Genomic DNA, 15,988 nt, shown 5'->3' on the forward strand with positions numbered 1-15,988 from the left:
ACGTTATTGTTAATTGCTAAATGAATGTATGTCTTTTTGCCTTCCACGCTTCTTGTTTATAACATTTCTAATTGTCTCAGCAACACACACATATTGACAAACAGAACAAATCTGCTGTTTTTGTGTGCGCGTGTTCTGATTACAATTTTTAAAGTTTTCCCCATGAGGAGTTCCGAAATTTCCCACAGCACTCTAACTACGCGCTCTGTGCGCTCGGCTTAATTAACAGTTTTTTCAGATTGCTTTGTGTGTGGATACCGACTGATTCACTTCTGCAAACTGTTCAGAAAAGAAGAAAAAGCGAGGCCCACATTAACAGCTCAGCTCTTAGATCAGTGCATCCCTGTAAGAAAAGGGCGTCCAAAATGCCTCGTAGCCACAGCTTGAGTTAGCCAGTGCTAGCTAGTTCTAGTTTGAGCGGCGGTCAGCGCATGGCTACGCAGAAACCAGTTCTGACTCTCTCCCACGCAGGCAAGCACTTTGTGTTTACTATCACCCATCACAGATGAACTACACATGCGTTACTTGCTGTAAAGAAAGTTGTGTGAGCAGGCGTAGAGATTAATGCTTAAGGTTCGTGTGGCCTGTGATGTCAAATTATCGGAGCTAGCGATGTGGCCTAGCACACGATAACGCCTAACTCACATTGTTAGTCACGGCTTTGGTAGCTTTGAATGATAACTGGTAGCCGTGTTTCTTTTTAAATCTGTAAATGCTGTAAAACATTATAGAAGTGAGCCAGTGGGGCACGGCTGTGTCTGAGAGGGGGTTTAAATGTGAGTCAGCAGCTCGTGAGCATCACAAAGTCTCCATCAGATGAAGTGTTCCTGCAGTGGAGATGAAAGGCAGGATAACAATAGCAACCATGCACATCTTGTCAAGCTAGGCTGGATTTCTTCTGTTACATCTAATGCATATGCCCTGTGCTTTTGCAAACTGCAGTGAATCTACTTTGAGCCTGGATAGTGTGCATGTTTCTGCGGGTCCGGTCGCTTTAAACTGTTGGTGATAGATGATGAGCTTTAAATATTGTCATACAGAGTATTGTTATTGATGCTAAAGATACCTATTGATACCTAAAGATACCTAAAGATAAATAGCTTGTAAGCAGTTGTGTAATGATACATCATTATTTATAAGATGCTGTATGGTTTTTATTTTTTTAAATTGGCAAAGTCCATCTGCTTCTGACTAACTTTTATATAACTGTTGTAGAAGAAATTCTAGATTTACCTCTGGAAATGTAATGGGAAAAGGGTGTCAGTCCCCTTAGAGGTGTATTTTCAAGTCTTGAGGTTATGAAACTCAGCAGTTCTCTGTAAAACCAGTTGCAAACTCTGCTTCTTTCCCAGCGGATTTAGATAATTTTAAAAGGTTGCTCATCTTTTTTGGGGAAAACTTGAAGTTTTGCAAAGCAGCATATGCTTATTGAGCTTAAATCTGGCTGTGTGTGATCCAGTTATGGCCTTTACTATACTTCTCCAGTATAAATTTGCAGTTTGGTACCCCTATCTGTAAAAATAGTCAGTGGGTGCATGAGATGATCCCAGTTCAACCATCCACTTTAAACTTATCACGACAAATGGGCATGGCATGCAGTTTATTAGTAATTTTCTATTTTTCATCCTGGGAATAATTACTCCCCAGCCCGAAGCGTTTTTGCTTTTACGCGTCGCTGCTCGTTTTACAACCTCCTTGTCGCTGTTTAATCCACAGACTCTTGACATGGGGAGTAAAATGTCCTTCAGCAGAGGAAGCAGTGACCAAAATACAGTCTCTGAGTTAACTTCTGTGGCACCTCAACCTCGCAGTTCCAATCATGCCTCTTCGGACTGCAAGCAGGTAGCCAGTAAGAAAGACAAGTGGATGAGCTTGTGCTGTTTATTACAGTATACAGCGTCATTTAAATCTGCACTAATGAAGACCGCAGTCTGATGTGATGTGTTATGAAGTCATGCATCTGTGCATATGTGAATATGCACGCTTAGTTTTCCAGTTTGAACCAATTTTGGTAGATATATTTGTGCAAATATCGCTCTATAGTTTTTGAAATGTGCAAATGATTCATGTTCATGTGTTTATTCTTTCCACCTTTAATAAACATGCTTTTCCAAATGATTTGTGCAACAAAAAATAAAATCATTAATTCATTCATGTTCACTCTTCTTTTTACTTCCACAGATACCCGAAGGTAAGACATGCAGTGAGGGAGACGTGGACTCCAGGCGGGGAGATAAAATGAAAGGGACGGCGTTGAAACAGCCTGGGAGCCGGGAGTCTGATGTTCATGTCAGCTCTGAAAGCGCTGGTGAGAGAAACTGTCAGCGCAGTGAGGCAGTGCCCTCGCAGGCAGAGGTGGAAGCAAAATCTCTGACTCCTGCTAGCGTGTGCAGCTCTGCAATAGACAGCCAAGGGAAGCCCGTGATCATCCACAAGAAACGTGGGAGACCCCGTAAAATCAAACCAGCCCCGACTGAAGACAAAAGAGGTCCAGATGCTGCAGATGCTGTTCAGCATAAGGAAGTTAGCACCACCATACCTTTGCCAGCAAGTGTGGAAAACCACAACAGTGACAATTTGCCTTACGCTGTGGATAGTAAGTTAATAAATAGTGCGGCTCATAATGAGATGCCCGCTCCTCAGCCTGTCCTGGATAACAACGTACAAGTCGCTGCTCCTTTGCTGCCAAAAAGAAGACCAGGAAGGCCAAGAAAATCAGAAATGGCAGCTTTTCAAAACCAGGTTTCTATGGCTGCTCCTGGTTCTCATGCTAATAAGTTTAGCAGTCCTGCACGAACACTGAGGAGTAGGGTGGAGCAACCTACTTTGATGCAGGATGATAAGTTAGAATCTCATAGCAAGAAGGACAAGGAGGATCTAAAACAAACTGAAGCGGGGACTACAGAAAGTACTCGTACATCCAACTCTAAAGGTGTGAAGAGACGAAGGACTAAGTTGCAAATTGATCAGCAACTTCCAGCAAAAGTGTCCAAGCTGGATGAATCCCAGGAGGCCTTGCTGACATTGAGCACTGACATAGACTGCGGAAAAAGCACAGAGACAGAAAAACAGTTGGACACTGACAAACATGAGACTGATTCAGATGTGAGGGATGATCAGCTCCCACTGCATTCTGGGGAAGGACTAGAGCAGGAGAAGCAACAAGACAAAACTGCATTACCAAAAGCAGAGGTGAATTCCCAGCCTGAGCCTGAAGCTATTCCTTCAGACAGCTTGAAAGAATCTGATTTGCCAAACCCAACTCAGACTGATAACCTTAAAGTAAATCAGTCATTGGACATAAATGGCAGCGAGGAGTCACCATCAGAAACACCAGACTTCTCAGAGTCTCCAGCAGATGCAGAGCTGCCAAAGCCCTCTAGCACAGATACCCTGACTCCCCCTGAGCAAATGCGGACATCTATTGGGGCCCCGTTTGCTGTCAAAGCTGAGAATTTAGAGCTGGAGCATTTAAAACCTGCGCCCAGGTCAAATAGCCCCAATTCTTCCCAGCACAGCACCACTCCCTTAGTTAAATCTGAGGTTCCAAATGTTGTTTTTCGACGCAAGAGAGGTGGTAAGAGGAGGAGGATGGTAAACAAGGTTTTATTACCAAGAGAGCGTCTTGTAGAGAACCACGAAGCGGGTAGTGACACCCAACCAAAAACAAACTGCAGTGATGAGGAAAAGGAAGCTAACGCCAATGTTGGCGAAAATGTCATCTATACTAAAAAGGGGGGTAAAACCCTGTTGAAATGTGGTTACTGTGGTCGTACTTTTAAGTTTCTGTCTCAGTTCGTCATCCATCAGCGCATTCATACAGGAGAGAGGCCGTTCAAGTGTTCAGAGTGTGGCAAGGGTTTTAGCAAAAACTCTAACTTAAATCTTCATCTCAAGACCCACAGAAAGAGCAACATATATCAGAAGTGCCCATATTGCAAGATTAAATTCTCTTGCTCTGAGTACGCTGCACATATGGAAATGCACGCACACGAGCTGAACGAGGAGTGTAAGAACAGCAAGGCTGAGGAACAGAGCAGAGAACCAGCAGAGGAAAGCAGCAGGGAGCTGCAAAGAGCAGTGGAAAAAAGAGAGAAAAAAGTCTGCCAGTACTGTGGCAAATCATTCCCATTTCAATCGGCGCTCATAAGACACGTCCGAGTCCACACAGGAGAGAAGCCTTATAAGTGCGACATCTGTGGCAAAGCTTTCGGGCAGGCCTATTTCCTCCGTGTTCACGAGCTCACGCATTGGTCTGTGAAGCGTTACAACTGCACCCATTGTGAAAAATCATTTACTCACTACAGCAATGCAAAAAATCACTCATGTAGACCTTTGGGAAGCGATGACAACGCGCAAGAACACAGACGCCCAAAGCCTTCGCTAACGTACACATGCCACATCTGCAAGAATGTTTTTGACCATTTGCAGGAGTTCAACACCCACATGCGAGAGCACACCGGCGCAAAGCTTTATCGCTGCTTGTACTGCGACAAGCTGTTCGGTGTGCTGTCTGAATTCAACGCCCATCGCAGTCAGTGCAGCGTGGAAAAAAATGCCTCCAGCTCTGCGATTAAGGAGGAGAAGACTGTGTCGTTAATTCAGTACACAGTGCCTGCGCTCAGGTGCTCATCGGCGCACAATTCAGCTCTGGTGGCAGCTGCCAGCTGTGAAACACAGAAGAAACAGCCACAGATCATCCGCAAGAAACGCTCCAACAACTTGAAAAAACCGTTCCAGTCCACGGTCATACCAGCTCACAGTCTCTCACACCTAGTGTCAAAGTTAAACAAAGTAGACAACAGATCAGATCCCAGGAGATATCTGTGCCCAAACTGTGGGCGACTCTTCAGACACATGGGCAGGCTCAGAGCCCACATGCTCACACACGCCCCAGGTCAAAGCTACACCTGTGCCTGCTGTGGTAAAACACTAGGAAGCTGGAAAAAGTTGTGGCACCATCAGAGAATTCATCGTCACAGGGATGGCCGCTTCACGTGTCCTCAGTGCGGGCAAGGTTTTCGGTTTGTAGAGCCTTACAAAAAACACATGAGTGAGCACCCAGAGTTCCAGTGGGTTCAAGTCAGGCCCAAGAAAGTGTTTCTGCCTTATCAATGCGAGCGCTGCAGGTGCAGCTTTAAAACTCTAGACATGCTGTTTAGTCACCAGCTCTGCCATTCCTCAACGCAAGACATACGCAAAGACTCTGATTTTGATTTATCAGTAGATGATCGCAATGCACCGTCAAACACGAAAACGCTAAACCCTCCCACCAATAATGGCATAGAAACATTACGCCAGGCTTCTGAGGAAATTAAATCTCTCTCAGATCCCTTATCTAAATATCCAGACCCGGTTTTTCAAGAATCAATTGTGACTTCCTGTGTTCAAAGCCGGGATCCTGATTTGGGTAATTCTTCTGAGCATCCCAGCAGGGCAAACGTAGTGCAAGATAAAGAGGCCAGTTGTGACAGTGTAGGTAAAAATGGACTTGGAAAACCCATTACCCCTTTAAGAACTGTGAAGAAACACGTGACTCAGAATGCCAGCATGTCAAATGAAAAGCCTTCAGATGGTGTGAGCTGTGCTGTGTGTGGAAGTTCCTACGCAGCCATTTCAGACCTTTATCAGCATTATTTGCAGCACGCTAGAGGCCAGGTGTAATGATTTTAAATCAAAATACATTTCAGTGGCCATCGACGTTCTGTGCCCATCACGTTTTTCCACTCTGGGGTCCTTGTAATCCTGTATTAAGCTACATTTCCACACAAATGTCCCAGGAAATTTCAAGGCACAAAAAGCTTTCTTCAGACTGTTGGTCGTCTGCATTTCCACCATGATTTAAAGAGCTGTGAAGATTAGGCAAATTAGGCATGCCACTATATTGCAGATCACTACTTCAGCGTAGAGCACACTAAAATGTTGATGTTGTAATGTGAAATGAGGGAGGTGAGCGCGCAATTCTTTGTCACTAAATAGACATGCAGTCATCACAAAGTGGATCCAAAAGGTTAGATTGAACATATTTTGTGAGGTATTGCAGCATATTGTGATGTGAGTGAGAAGTGCAGTAGTTGCAGACGTGAACCGAAGCCCCATTCACAGTAATACCGCTTAGAAAGGATGTTTTGTTAGGGTAAATGGTAAATGGCCTGCATTTGTATAGCGCTTTTCTAGTCCTTAAGGACCCCAAAGCGCTTTACACTACATTTAGTCATCCACCCATTCACACACACATTTACACACTGGCGATAGCAAGCTACATTCTAGCCACAGCTGCCGTGGGGTGCACTGACAGAGGCGAGGCTGCCGGACACAGGCGCCACCGGGCCCTCTGACCACCAGGCAAACATGGGGTTAGTATCTTGCCCAAGGATATTTGGCATGCAGCCAGGAGGCAGCCTGGGATCGAACCACCGACCTTCTGATTAGTGGCTGACCTGCTCTGCCACCTGAGCTACAGCCACCCAAAATATTAAATATTTCCTCAAAACTCTAAAATATTGCAGGTCCCTGGAAAACATCCTGATTTACTGCGCAGGTTCCTTATTCTTTGGGAAACCTGTGGTGGAAATGCAGCTTTAGATAAATCCCCAAAAGTAGATTATGTTTATCTGGACGTAGAGCTGTGGGAGAAATGTTTCATCACTAATCCAAGCGACTTCTTGGGTCTCAGCTCAATGCCGGTTTCGTTGGGTTCATTTTATGAGAGAAGACAAATATGCAAAGTACATTTTCTTAAGTTTATTAAGCAGTTAAAGGTTCAAGTTAAAAACAGCTGTGGAAATGCAAATGTACTGTTTAATATGTTGGGGAAACCTGCAGTCAGCTGAGACTGAAGAAGTCACTTGGATGTCACACTGAAAACATCACGTCCAGATGAACTGAATCAACTTTTTGGGATTTCCTTACCTGGATGATTCAGCATGCATCAAGACAGCTTTGAATAAAGGTAATGAAATGTTGTTGCACACCTGGGAAACTTAGACACTCAAGTGACTTGGAAGGTTATGCTCTAATCGTTTAGTCAGCCGTTTGTCAGGTTTAGACAACGCCTGCGGCTAAAAGCCACTAACCTTCCTTTTAGTATTCTGTAATTAAATTCGTATAAAATGAACAGAAGACATGTAGATAAAGAGAGACGTGCAAATTTGATACGAGTGCTCTGTGTCAAATTCAGTTTAACCAGAAGCCACCCTGGGATTATGCATTATGCCTATTTCGCAGCAGCCACAGCAGATAGTAGGGAGAGACAGGTGTCACTAATCTAAACACATTATTAAAGCTTCCTGTCTGTTTAGCTGCTATTTTAAGTCAAATGGCTGCTGTGAAATAGGCCTGTTGGATACATGTTTATGATTTTAGAAATTTTACTTGATGTAAAAATTTCTAAAATCATAAAGAGAGTGCTCCTTGGATGGATTTTGTTTTGCTTTTGAGCACATTATTCACTATTCTTTTGAACCGTCACATTCTTGCCGCCTTACATCTTTCTCATTTTACAAATTGGAGAAAATACACTGTGCTCTGTGGGGGGGGGGGACAGTACTGCTCCCACTAATGAGGCATGGATTGACTGACTAACAAGTAAATACAACATATTGGACATTGACACTGTGGGTTCAGTATTAAAATCTACTTCATGCAGATGTTTTCTTGGCTGTTACAGTGTACCGATTACAATTTTGTTTTGTTCCACAACAATAACGTGTTCTGGCATTTTGTATTTGCATTTTAAGAGTGACTATCAGTTTTACTCGTGAATCATTTTGTGAGCCTGTGTGATAAACTGAATTATTGCAAAGTTTTTCAATAAATACTGACAAACACACACTCCTCATTTGTTGAGCCAAGCTTGTTTTGTTGAACGACGATCACTGTTTACAGCTTTTGGAAAAGATGCTTTTTCATGCTTTGTGTTTATGTCACGCTTGAGTTCAGTGGAGTCCTTTAAACCAGTGGTCCCCAACCTTTTTTGCACCACGGACCGGTTTAATGTCAGACAATATTTTCACAGACCGGCCTTTAAGGCCGCGGATGAATACAACAAAATAAAATGATGCGACCAAAACAAAAACTGCGGTATTTCGTAATTATAATAATAAACGCGGATTCACTGTGTAATTGTCTAACTTCATTAGCAGCTAACAATAAAAACCCTGAAAACCATAAATTTCACACCCGAGCCTCTCGCGGCCCAGTACTGGTCCGTGGCCCGGGGGTTGGGGAGCGCTGCTTTAAAGAATTATCAATTCAAAGCAGTTTCTGAATGGACACCTTGCAGTGTTGTAAATAATTTTCTTCTATAGTTTGTCTTAATTAAATAAACATTACTTTTGTAATCAAATCGTTATTCTTTATTTTTAAGTTATATCGCCTTCTCCGGCATGTTTTCGCACTGAAAGGCAATAAGTCAGATTGATCAATAGGTACCGAGTTTGTGTATTTAAGTTAATAAGGGGTCTTAATAAAATATTTTAAAGCAAAAACTTATAATTGTAGTATTTGACCATCTTTAAAAGTATTAAATTATCATCAGAGGAATAAAAGCCTTCAAAATATTGTTAGACCTACCATTTCCTTGTTATTAGATAACAAGGACACCAGTATCTTTGTCCTTTTTTTTTCCACTGTCTGGAAGATAAGGGCAAAGTCCTGATGTTTATGTATCCCACTGAAACCCAAATACTACTTTTATTATTGTGTGATTTAAAAAAAAGTTGGTATACTATAATGTGTGAAAGTATTGAACTTACCCTCATTTCTTTATGTTTTGCTTGGAAAATGAAGAATATCTGTGGAGATCTACTGAAATATGTATATTTCAAAAAATATGAATGGGAAAGCCTGAGTTTGTACGATTGCAACAAGTTTGAAAATCAGTATTTGGTATGATCGCTTTTATTTTACAACACAGCTTAACCCTATAATGCCTTTCTATCATATTTAATACATGGGTTTCTGAGACTTCTATCTCATCAACATGATCAATAGTTGATATAATTTCAAAATGTTATGCACAAAAGTTCTTTTTGTCTAAAATTAACATTTTTGTTAACAAAAAGTTGCCAATCTATCGAATGTGATACAAAAAATAAATCATACACAACATGATATAGGAAAAAAAAAAAAGTTTTGTGGATTTTGTTATAACGATTAATAAACATCTCAGTTCCAAATAATTAGAAATTTCTTTCTTACAGGGTTAAACTCTCTTAGACAACCTTTATTGTCTGAAGACGTCTTCAGGATTGGGCTTCTTGAAGGACATTCACAGCTCTTCTTTGGCTGTTGACTTCATTTTGTTCTGTTCTCAGGATGATTCCACACTGCATCAATAATGTTGAGTCTGGGCTCCGGGGAGGCCTGTCTATGGCTGATAGTGTTTCATTTTTTTGTTGTATTTTTCTATCCAAGTATGCTTTTTCTGCGTTGGCATTATGTTTGGGATCATTGTCAATTAGATGCCTTTCAGATCGTATTACATGGTGCAACAGCTATATGCTAGCTATATACTAAAGGTGTTATAGTGTTTCACAACCAAATAATAACAGAAGAACAGTTGATAGTTAAACAAATTGCTGCCATTTTAAACCCACTGTGACAATCTGTTATCTGACCAGCGTGTGAAAAGACATCTGGTTGATAAAGGTCAGTGCTAATAATCTAGGTTTAGTCCTACCACCAGTCACATACACTTCATTTATAAAAGATTTGAATTAATGATGGAAAAACTGTATAATTATGTAGCATTATATTTTATTTTTTATTTAACCTTTATTTAACCAGGAATGTCCCGTTGAGATCAAAGACCTCTTTTTCAAGGGAGTCCTGGCCAAGAGGCAGCACATTTCAAGACAAATACATACGAACAAACAAAGTTAAAATTACACAAAACAATTACACATTATTGAGGCAGCCTGTAGGCCTTTGAGTTTAGTTTTAAAAACATTTAAAGACAACAATTCAGTTAGTTTCCAGTCTTTCTGTAACATGTTCCACGAAAAAGGCGCAGAGTGGACAAAGGCTTTCTTACCCAGCTCTGTGCGGACAAGGGGAACAGACAACAGCAGCTGATCATTTGAGCGCAAGGAGTAAGAACCACTATTTGTCCTTGTGACCAAAGTACAAATATAAGGAGGCAGCAATCCAAGCATAGCTTTGTAAATAATACTCTTATACTCTTAGTGTCTCTTCACAAAGAAGATACAGTAAGTGAGAGACAAGTATAGTGCTAAACAAATGTATTAGACTAGACACCTGCCATAAAGATAAGAAAACATAAAAAAAAATTTTTTTAAAAACTGTCAAAAAAAGGTTTACATTTTTTAAATTATTTTATTATTTAATAGGAAAATATTTAATTGAACTCCTATTTTCACACATTGTATCAAATTTGACCCCGCACAAATAAACCAAGCATCACATTGAACCACAAAAACACGTTTTCTGTTCAGAAGTACAAGTAAATGAGTGTAATGTGGAATCTCAATAAAACAATAATAATGTGCTTTACTATTTTTTTTCTGCATTTTTGTAAAACTTTGAAGTTGAAAACTCATGGATAACGACAATAATTATATTTTAGTGGAAACAATACAAGTTTGATTAAAGAGCTTGAGCATACTTAATTCACCAGTATGTGTCAAAGTCAACTTTATTTGTCGATTCTGCCACATGTACAGGACATACAGAGAATAGAAATTGCGTTACTCTCAATCCCTAGATAAATAGCAAATGAACATTTAAATATATTTAAATATAAAAGTGATTAAAAATGCAAGTAAAATAATTAAAAAGTAAAAATTTAAATAAATACAATTTTACATATAACAAGAAAGCTATACAATATACAATATAATGGGTAAGTGACATTGAGTGTAAACCAGGCAGAGTAGTGCAAATAGGCAAATAGTGCAAATGGAGATTTAGTAATGTACGGTAAGAGAAAGTGTAACAACAAAGTCTTATGAGGTAATGGCAGTCCAATGCTCCACAAAGTGACTGGTAACTGGTGCAGGCCAGTGAGTGAGTCAGAGAGTGTGTGTGTTTGTGTGTGTGTGACAGAGTTCAGTGAGACCGCGGAGGAGAGAGGGGAGAGGGGGCAGAATCGGGAGGGAGTTAAGCTTCCTGACAGCCTGATGGATGAAGCTGTCCTTCAGCCTGCTGGTCCTGGCCTGGAGACTCCGCAGTCTCCTCCCCGACGGCAGCAGCTTGAAGAAGCTTTGCATTGGGTATGTGATGTATGTGATGTGTGATGTGTATATATATACTGTGCTGCCTGTGGATCTCTTTGGATAATTTGTTTTTATTATCTGTTTATGAAAAAAATTCCAGACTTACAGACCAAGAGTGTAAGACTGTGACTTCAATTTAAACATAAAATTATTGTTTTCTATAAAATGTATACACACTGCTGAATTAAAACCAATGACTTTAGAAAACTTTTATAGAGTCATTGACCAAAACAAATATTAATGTTTATAAGGTTAATTAATGCATTACCACTAAGTGATGAATGAAAAATTACAATTTTATTTATAAAGTAATCAATCTATGCAGCTCGCTGTGGTCTTAAATGTAAAGTAGTTAAAAAGAACTTAATTAAATCTTAAATACTAAAAAAATATATAATTTTCATTTTTGAACCACTGTCTTATGCTAATTGTTAACAACATGTGTGATTATGATTTATCTGCTTTACTGATGATTCTTGTCATGATTTACCCAACAGCACAAAACAAGGAACAACATGAAATGATGTTGACTATTTATTTATTTGAATCAGATTTCATAGTTAATTATACAAGAAACTTTAGTTAGAAAACTGTAGTTTCATTTAGTTGTTAGCCATGGTGTTGTTGATCCAGCTGTTGTAGTTGCAGACCTTGGTGTAGACTCCAGGCCTGTTCCTCTGAGCACAGCCGTAACCCCAGGACACAATACCCTGCAGCCGGCCATTGCACACGACGGGGCCACCGGAGTCACCCTGAGGCACAGAAAAGACAAGTGTGAGCAGAGGTGTTCTGAAGTTTGGTTTGTCCTAAAACAGTCAGGATGGCTTTAGCTCATACCTGGCAGGAGTCCTTGCCTCCCTCAAGGAATCCAGCACAGAACATGTTGTTGGTGATCTCTCCAGGATAGGAGTTCCTGCAGTCTGTGTCACTCAGGATGGGGGCATTCAGGCACATCAGACGGTCAGGGTAGTTGCCTAGAAGGGGCGGGAAAAAAGTTAAAAGTTATACAACTCATACATCAACATTTACACTTTTTTTTCTGAATGTGTGACTTTGACTCACTTCCACTGGTGCTGGTGTTGCCCCATCCAGAGATCAGACAGGAGGTGCCGGCACTGGCACAGCCAGAGGGCAGGGACACGGTCTTGACGTAGCTGTTCAGGGTGGCGGGGGTGCTCAGCTTGATCAGCATGATGTCGTTATCCAGGTTGTAGCTGTTGTAGCTTTGGTGACGAATGACCCTGGAAGAGCTGATGAACTGCTCAGTGCCCTCATTGACAGCAATGTTGTGCTCACCAAGGCGCAACTGGATGCTTCTGCAGGGAGAGCCAGAAGAGGAATGTATTCAAGTAAAGTGTCTACTTGTTTGGTTAGTATGCCCTTTTAGAGGGGTTAGCAGCCCTGCGTGCATTTTTTCATTAGATTAATTTGATGAATGCTCTCTGTACTTACGACTGGTAGCAGTGAGCAGCAGACACGACCCAGGAGCTGGAGATCAGGGAGCCTCCACAGAAGTGATAGCCAACGTTCAGAGAAACCATGTAGGGCACAGAGTTCTTTGTGCACTCATAGCCTCCAATGATCTTGTCATCGTCAATGGGAGCAGCATCTGCAATACAGAAGGAGAGTTCCAGTGTTAAACTCTCTGTTCAAATGATCAAATCGAGAAATTTTGTGCAAAGACTTACATGCTGCAGCAAACAGGGCAAGGAGAATGAAGTACTTCATGTTTGTTTTCTGTGCCTGCAAGTCTACACATAGCAGAGGAGTGTGCAGCAGCCTTATATACAGATGTGCAGCCCAGCTTCACAGCTCTTTATCTCAGTCATGCTCCCACGTATTTTTCCATGTGCCATGCACACTGATTAAATATTAGCCCACCTGGGAAACAGCAGCATGTTTAAAGATAAAATATATATATATATATTTTTCCTTTTACTTATCACATCTTGCTAAATTGTCACTCTGCAACATGTTATGTTTTATCCTACATGAGCACTTTTAAGATCACTTCAATGACGGTTTTCGCTGACACACTATGTACAAATTACTGGAGAAATATTTACTACAACCTATTTAATTTTGCCTAATTTTATTAAGTTTGTAGTTAATCATACTTTTTAAAAACCTTTTTGTGCCCAACAAAGAAACCAAGAACAAGTCAACATGTTAAAGTTCAGCGCATGAGTGTGACTTATACAACAGTTTTTAGCATGACATGTAAAGTTTTGGTGGGTTTTTTCCCCTCTTCTTTCTTTCTTTGTCCCCCCCCCCGCTCTGCTAACACAACATAACTTCTTCCTGTCATCAGACATGTTCACACAATCCAACACAGATTCTTGCATTCTTTGATTTAAAGCCAATGCTTTACAGTAGGCAACATTTTTCTGATAATAGCCATTTGGTTTTCAGGTGCTTTTTTGCTTCCTTGGCATAATAGCATTAGTTAACTCCTCCCAGTAAACAACACACTCAGGCTGAAGGCTTTTGACACTCACAGTCCAGTGAAGCTTTTACAGTAATTTCACCTGACAGCTTTTAAAATCCTCCTTAGGTTTTGTTTTTTTTTTATTAAAAAAAACAACATTTACTTTCCTTAACAGCTCCATCCTCCTCATGACCAATCAGGCCATTTAACATGTTTTTATAGAGAAACTTAAAATGCCACTTGTTATGTACACGTTGCTTGTGTTAAGTTGGACCAGCATTTTGCCTAGGAAATATTCCTCAGAGGTTTTGGTTCATGATAGCATGAAACAGATTTGTCAGCTGCACATCCATGATGTGAATCTTCCTTTCCCCAAAGGTGCTCTACTTCATTGAGATCTGGTGACTGTGTTGATCATTTGAGTACAGTGAACTCACTGTCATGTAGAAGAAAACAATTTCACATGATTTGAAGTTTGTGACATGGTTTGTGATACTGGTGGAAGAAGCTATCAGAAGTCAGGTGCACTGTGGCCATAAAGGCAGGCTGTGGTGTTTAAACAATGCTCAGCTGGTATTAAGACCCCTAATGGGACCTGGGGTGGTTTTCTGCTATTCATGTGCATTCAACATGTGCATTCAGAAATGCTCTTCTGCATATCTTGGTTGAAATGACTGGTTATTTGATTCTGGCTGTTCTCCTGTTTCCTCTGACATCAATAGGACACTGCTGCTCATTGAATATTTTCTTCTTTTTGACTATTCTCTGTAAATCCTAGAGATGGATATGCAGAAAAATCCTGCAGATCCCAGTATGTCTGTGAAAACTAGGTCTAACCTGTTTGACACCAACACGTATGCCACGGTCAAAGTAACTTTGACCTTTCTTCTGATACTAAGTTTGAACTTCAGCAGGTCGTCTTAACCATGTCTTACATGCTTAAATACAGGGACGTGCAGAGAGGTTTAAAGGGGCGGGTGCTCAAAGTTAAAAAGGGGCACATTGAACCATGCTGAATAACAACAACACACATTCATCAAGAATCTAATATGGGAAGGGCAGGGCTGTGTTGATCTGAGACTGTAGACATTAAAAAGTCCACAGGAGAGATGGTAGCTGATTAAACAAGTGTCATGAGATAATAACAAAATGCAAAGATTGGTGACAGCGCTTGGAACCATAAGGCAACGAAAAACTGTGACATAAACTCGGCTCTGCCTGTGAATCACTCTTTGCTTCTCTTCTTCCTTCCTTCCCATCATTTCATATATCACTCTCCACTTGCTGTCTATCTGAGAACAAGGCACAACTTGCTATTGCAATAAACTATAATCTAATTATCCACACCTAACAACTCTTGCACTTAATCTATAATAAAATGATGACAGAAAAATGTTATAGCACTGCCTTTAGTAGCCTCATACAGCTCCTACTGTTTCCTCCTCATGTCCTTACCAGCCATGTCTGCACAATGTTATATCATGAGTAATATTTTTTTAAATCCAGCTAAATAAAACACACACATGCACACACAGTGACATTTTAGACCTTCTTCAGAATACTGTATATACTATGGGCATCCTTACATTATTATTTATTACTAGAGCTACAATAATAAAGCAATGAGGAGGGGGAAGTAATAAATATGAAATAATGTATTTATGATGATTCCATTTGTTTCACTATCCACTCTGTGCAGGGGCAAAGCTTATTACATTTTTAAACTGTAGAGATACAATCATTTTACTGCTGTAAAATCCAACTTTTGTCTTATTTAAAATATAAATCTAATATAATCTGCTTCTTAATGTATGTTCTTTAAAATACAGCGTGTGTTTTTTAATATATTATAATTATAATTATTATTATGTGGACATGCATATTAGATCGTTTTTTAGTGAAATATAATCCCTCCAGAAAGGCAGGAAATGCCCAGAAACTTACTTTAAAACTAAATATGTTCCCTAAAACGGTGACAGAGCTACAGACCCATGACAGCCAGGTAGCCAGCAGCTATGACCAGCACTACTTGTGCAGTTAATAAAAGGACAGGTAATGTTTGTCGCGCTGTTGCACACACAGCACGCTCGTTTGTTTCACTTCGTCAGTTGCAACAAGACAGCTTACCAACGTGTACGTAATAAGCTAATACTCCTGGGTGCTACACACTACAGTGTACGCTGTACACCTACTTACTGGGTTTGTCGCATCAGTCTGTGTCTCTGAGTTAACTTGTGTTTCTCCTACAGCTCCGGACCGCAAAAAATGCGCGTGCTCTTTGTGAGCTCGTTCCCGGCTCGTAACCAGCGCGATCATTGGTTAA

The 15,988-nt window shown here is 40.5% G+C and overlaps 2 protein-coding genes across 3 annotated transcripts; one reads left to right on the forward strand and one right to left on the reverse strand.

Moving 5' to 3' along the window:
- Positions 1-208: 208 nt before the first annotated feature.
- On the forward strand, positions 209-7,840 carry si:dkeyp-84f3.9 (uncharacterized). 2 transcript variants are annotated; one of them, XM_012921505.3, is made up of 3 exons: positions 209-471; positions 1,717-1,842; positions 2,182-7,840. In XM_012921505.3, the coding sequence occupies exons 2-3, from the start codon at positions 1,726-1,728 to the stop codon at positions 5,662-5,664; spliced, it is 3,600 nt and encodes a 1,199-aa protein (XP_012776959.2). In that variant the 5' UTR covers positions 209-471; positions 1,717-1,725; the 3' UTR covers positions 5,665-7,840. The 2 variants fall into 2 exon arrangements, with proteins under 2 accessions (XP_012776959.2, XP_012776960.2); XM_012921506.3 differs by lacking the exon at positions 1,717-1,842.
- A 3,918-nt stretch (positions 7,841-11,758) lies between these two features.
- LOC101470533 (trypsin-3) lies at positions 11,759-13,065 on the reverse strand. Its single transcript, XM_004559993.4, has 5 exons — positions 12,926-13,065; positions 12,690-12,846; positions 12,300-12,553; positions 12,075-12,211; positions 11,759-11,989 (listed from the first exon to the last, which is right to left on the reverse strand). Exons 1-5 carry the CDS (start codon positions 12,963-12,965, stop codon positions 11,840-11,842), a joined length of 738 nt encoding a protein of 245 aa, XP_004560050.1. The 5' UTR covers positions 12,966-13,065; the 3' UTR covers positions 11,759-11,839.
- Between the last annotated feature and the right edge of the window lie 2,923 nt (positions 13,066-15,988).

The sequence above is a fragment of the Maylandia zebra genome, linkage group LG11 (genome assembly GCF_041146795.1).
Source record: "Maylandia zebra isolate NMK-2024a linkage group LG11, Mzebra_GT3a, whole genome shotgun sequence".
Taxonomy (NCBI): Eukaryota; Metazoa; Chordata; class Actinopteri; order Cichliformes; family Cichlidae; genus Maylandia; species Maylandia zebra.

Coding starts and splice junctions, on each gene's coding strand:
- si:dkeyp-84f3.9 (XM_012921505.3), top strand. CDS start 1,726: ATGGGGAGTAAAATGTCCTTCAGCAGAGGAAGCAGTGACCAAAATACA. Junction 1,843..2,181: donor CCTCTTCGGACTGCAAGCAG/GTAGCCAGTAAG, acceptor TTACTTCCACAG/ATACCCGAAGGTAAGACATG.
- LOC101470533 (XM_004559993.4), bottom strand. CDS start 12,965: ATGAAGTACTTCATTCTCCTTGCCCTGTTTGCTGCAGCAT. Junction 12,554..12,689: donor GCTGCTCACTGCTACCAGTC/GTAAGTACAGAG, acceptor CTCTCCCTGCAG/AAGCATCCAGTTGCGCCTTG. Junction 12,212..12,299: donor CAACACCAGCACCAGTGGAA/GTGAGTCAAAGT, acceptor CGCCCCTTCTAG/GCAACTACCCTGACCGTCTG.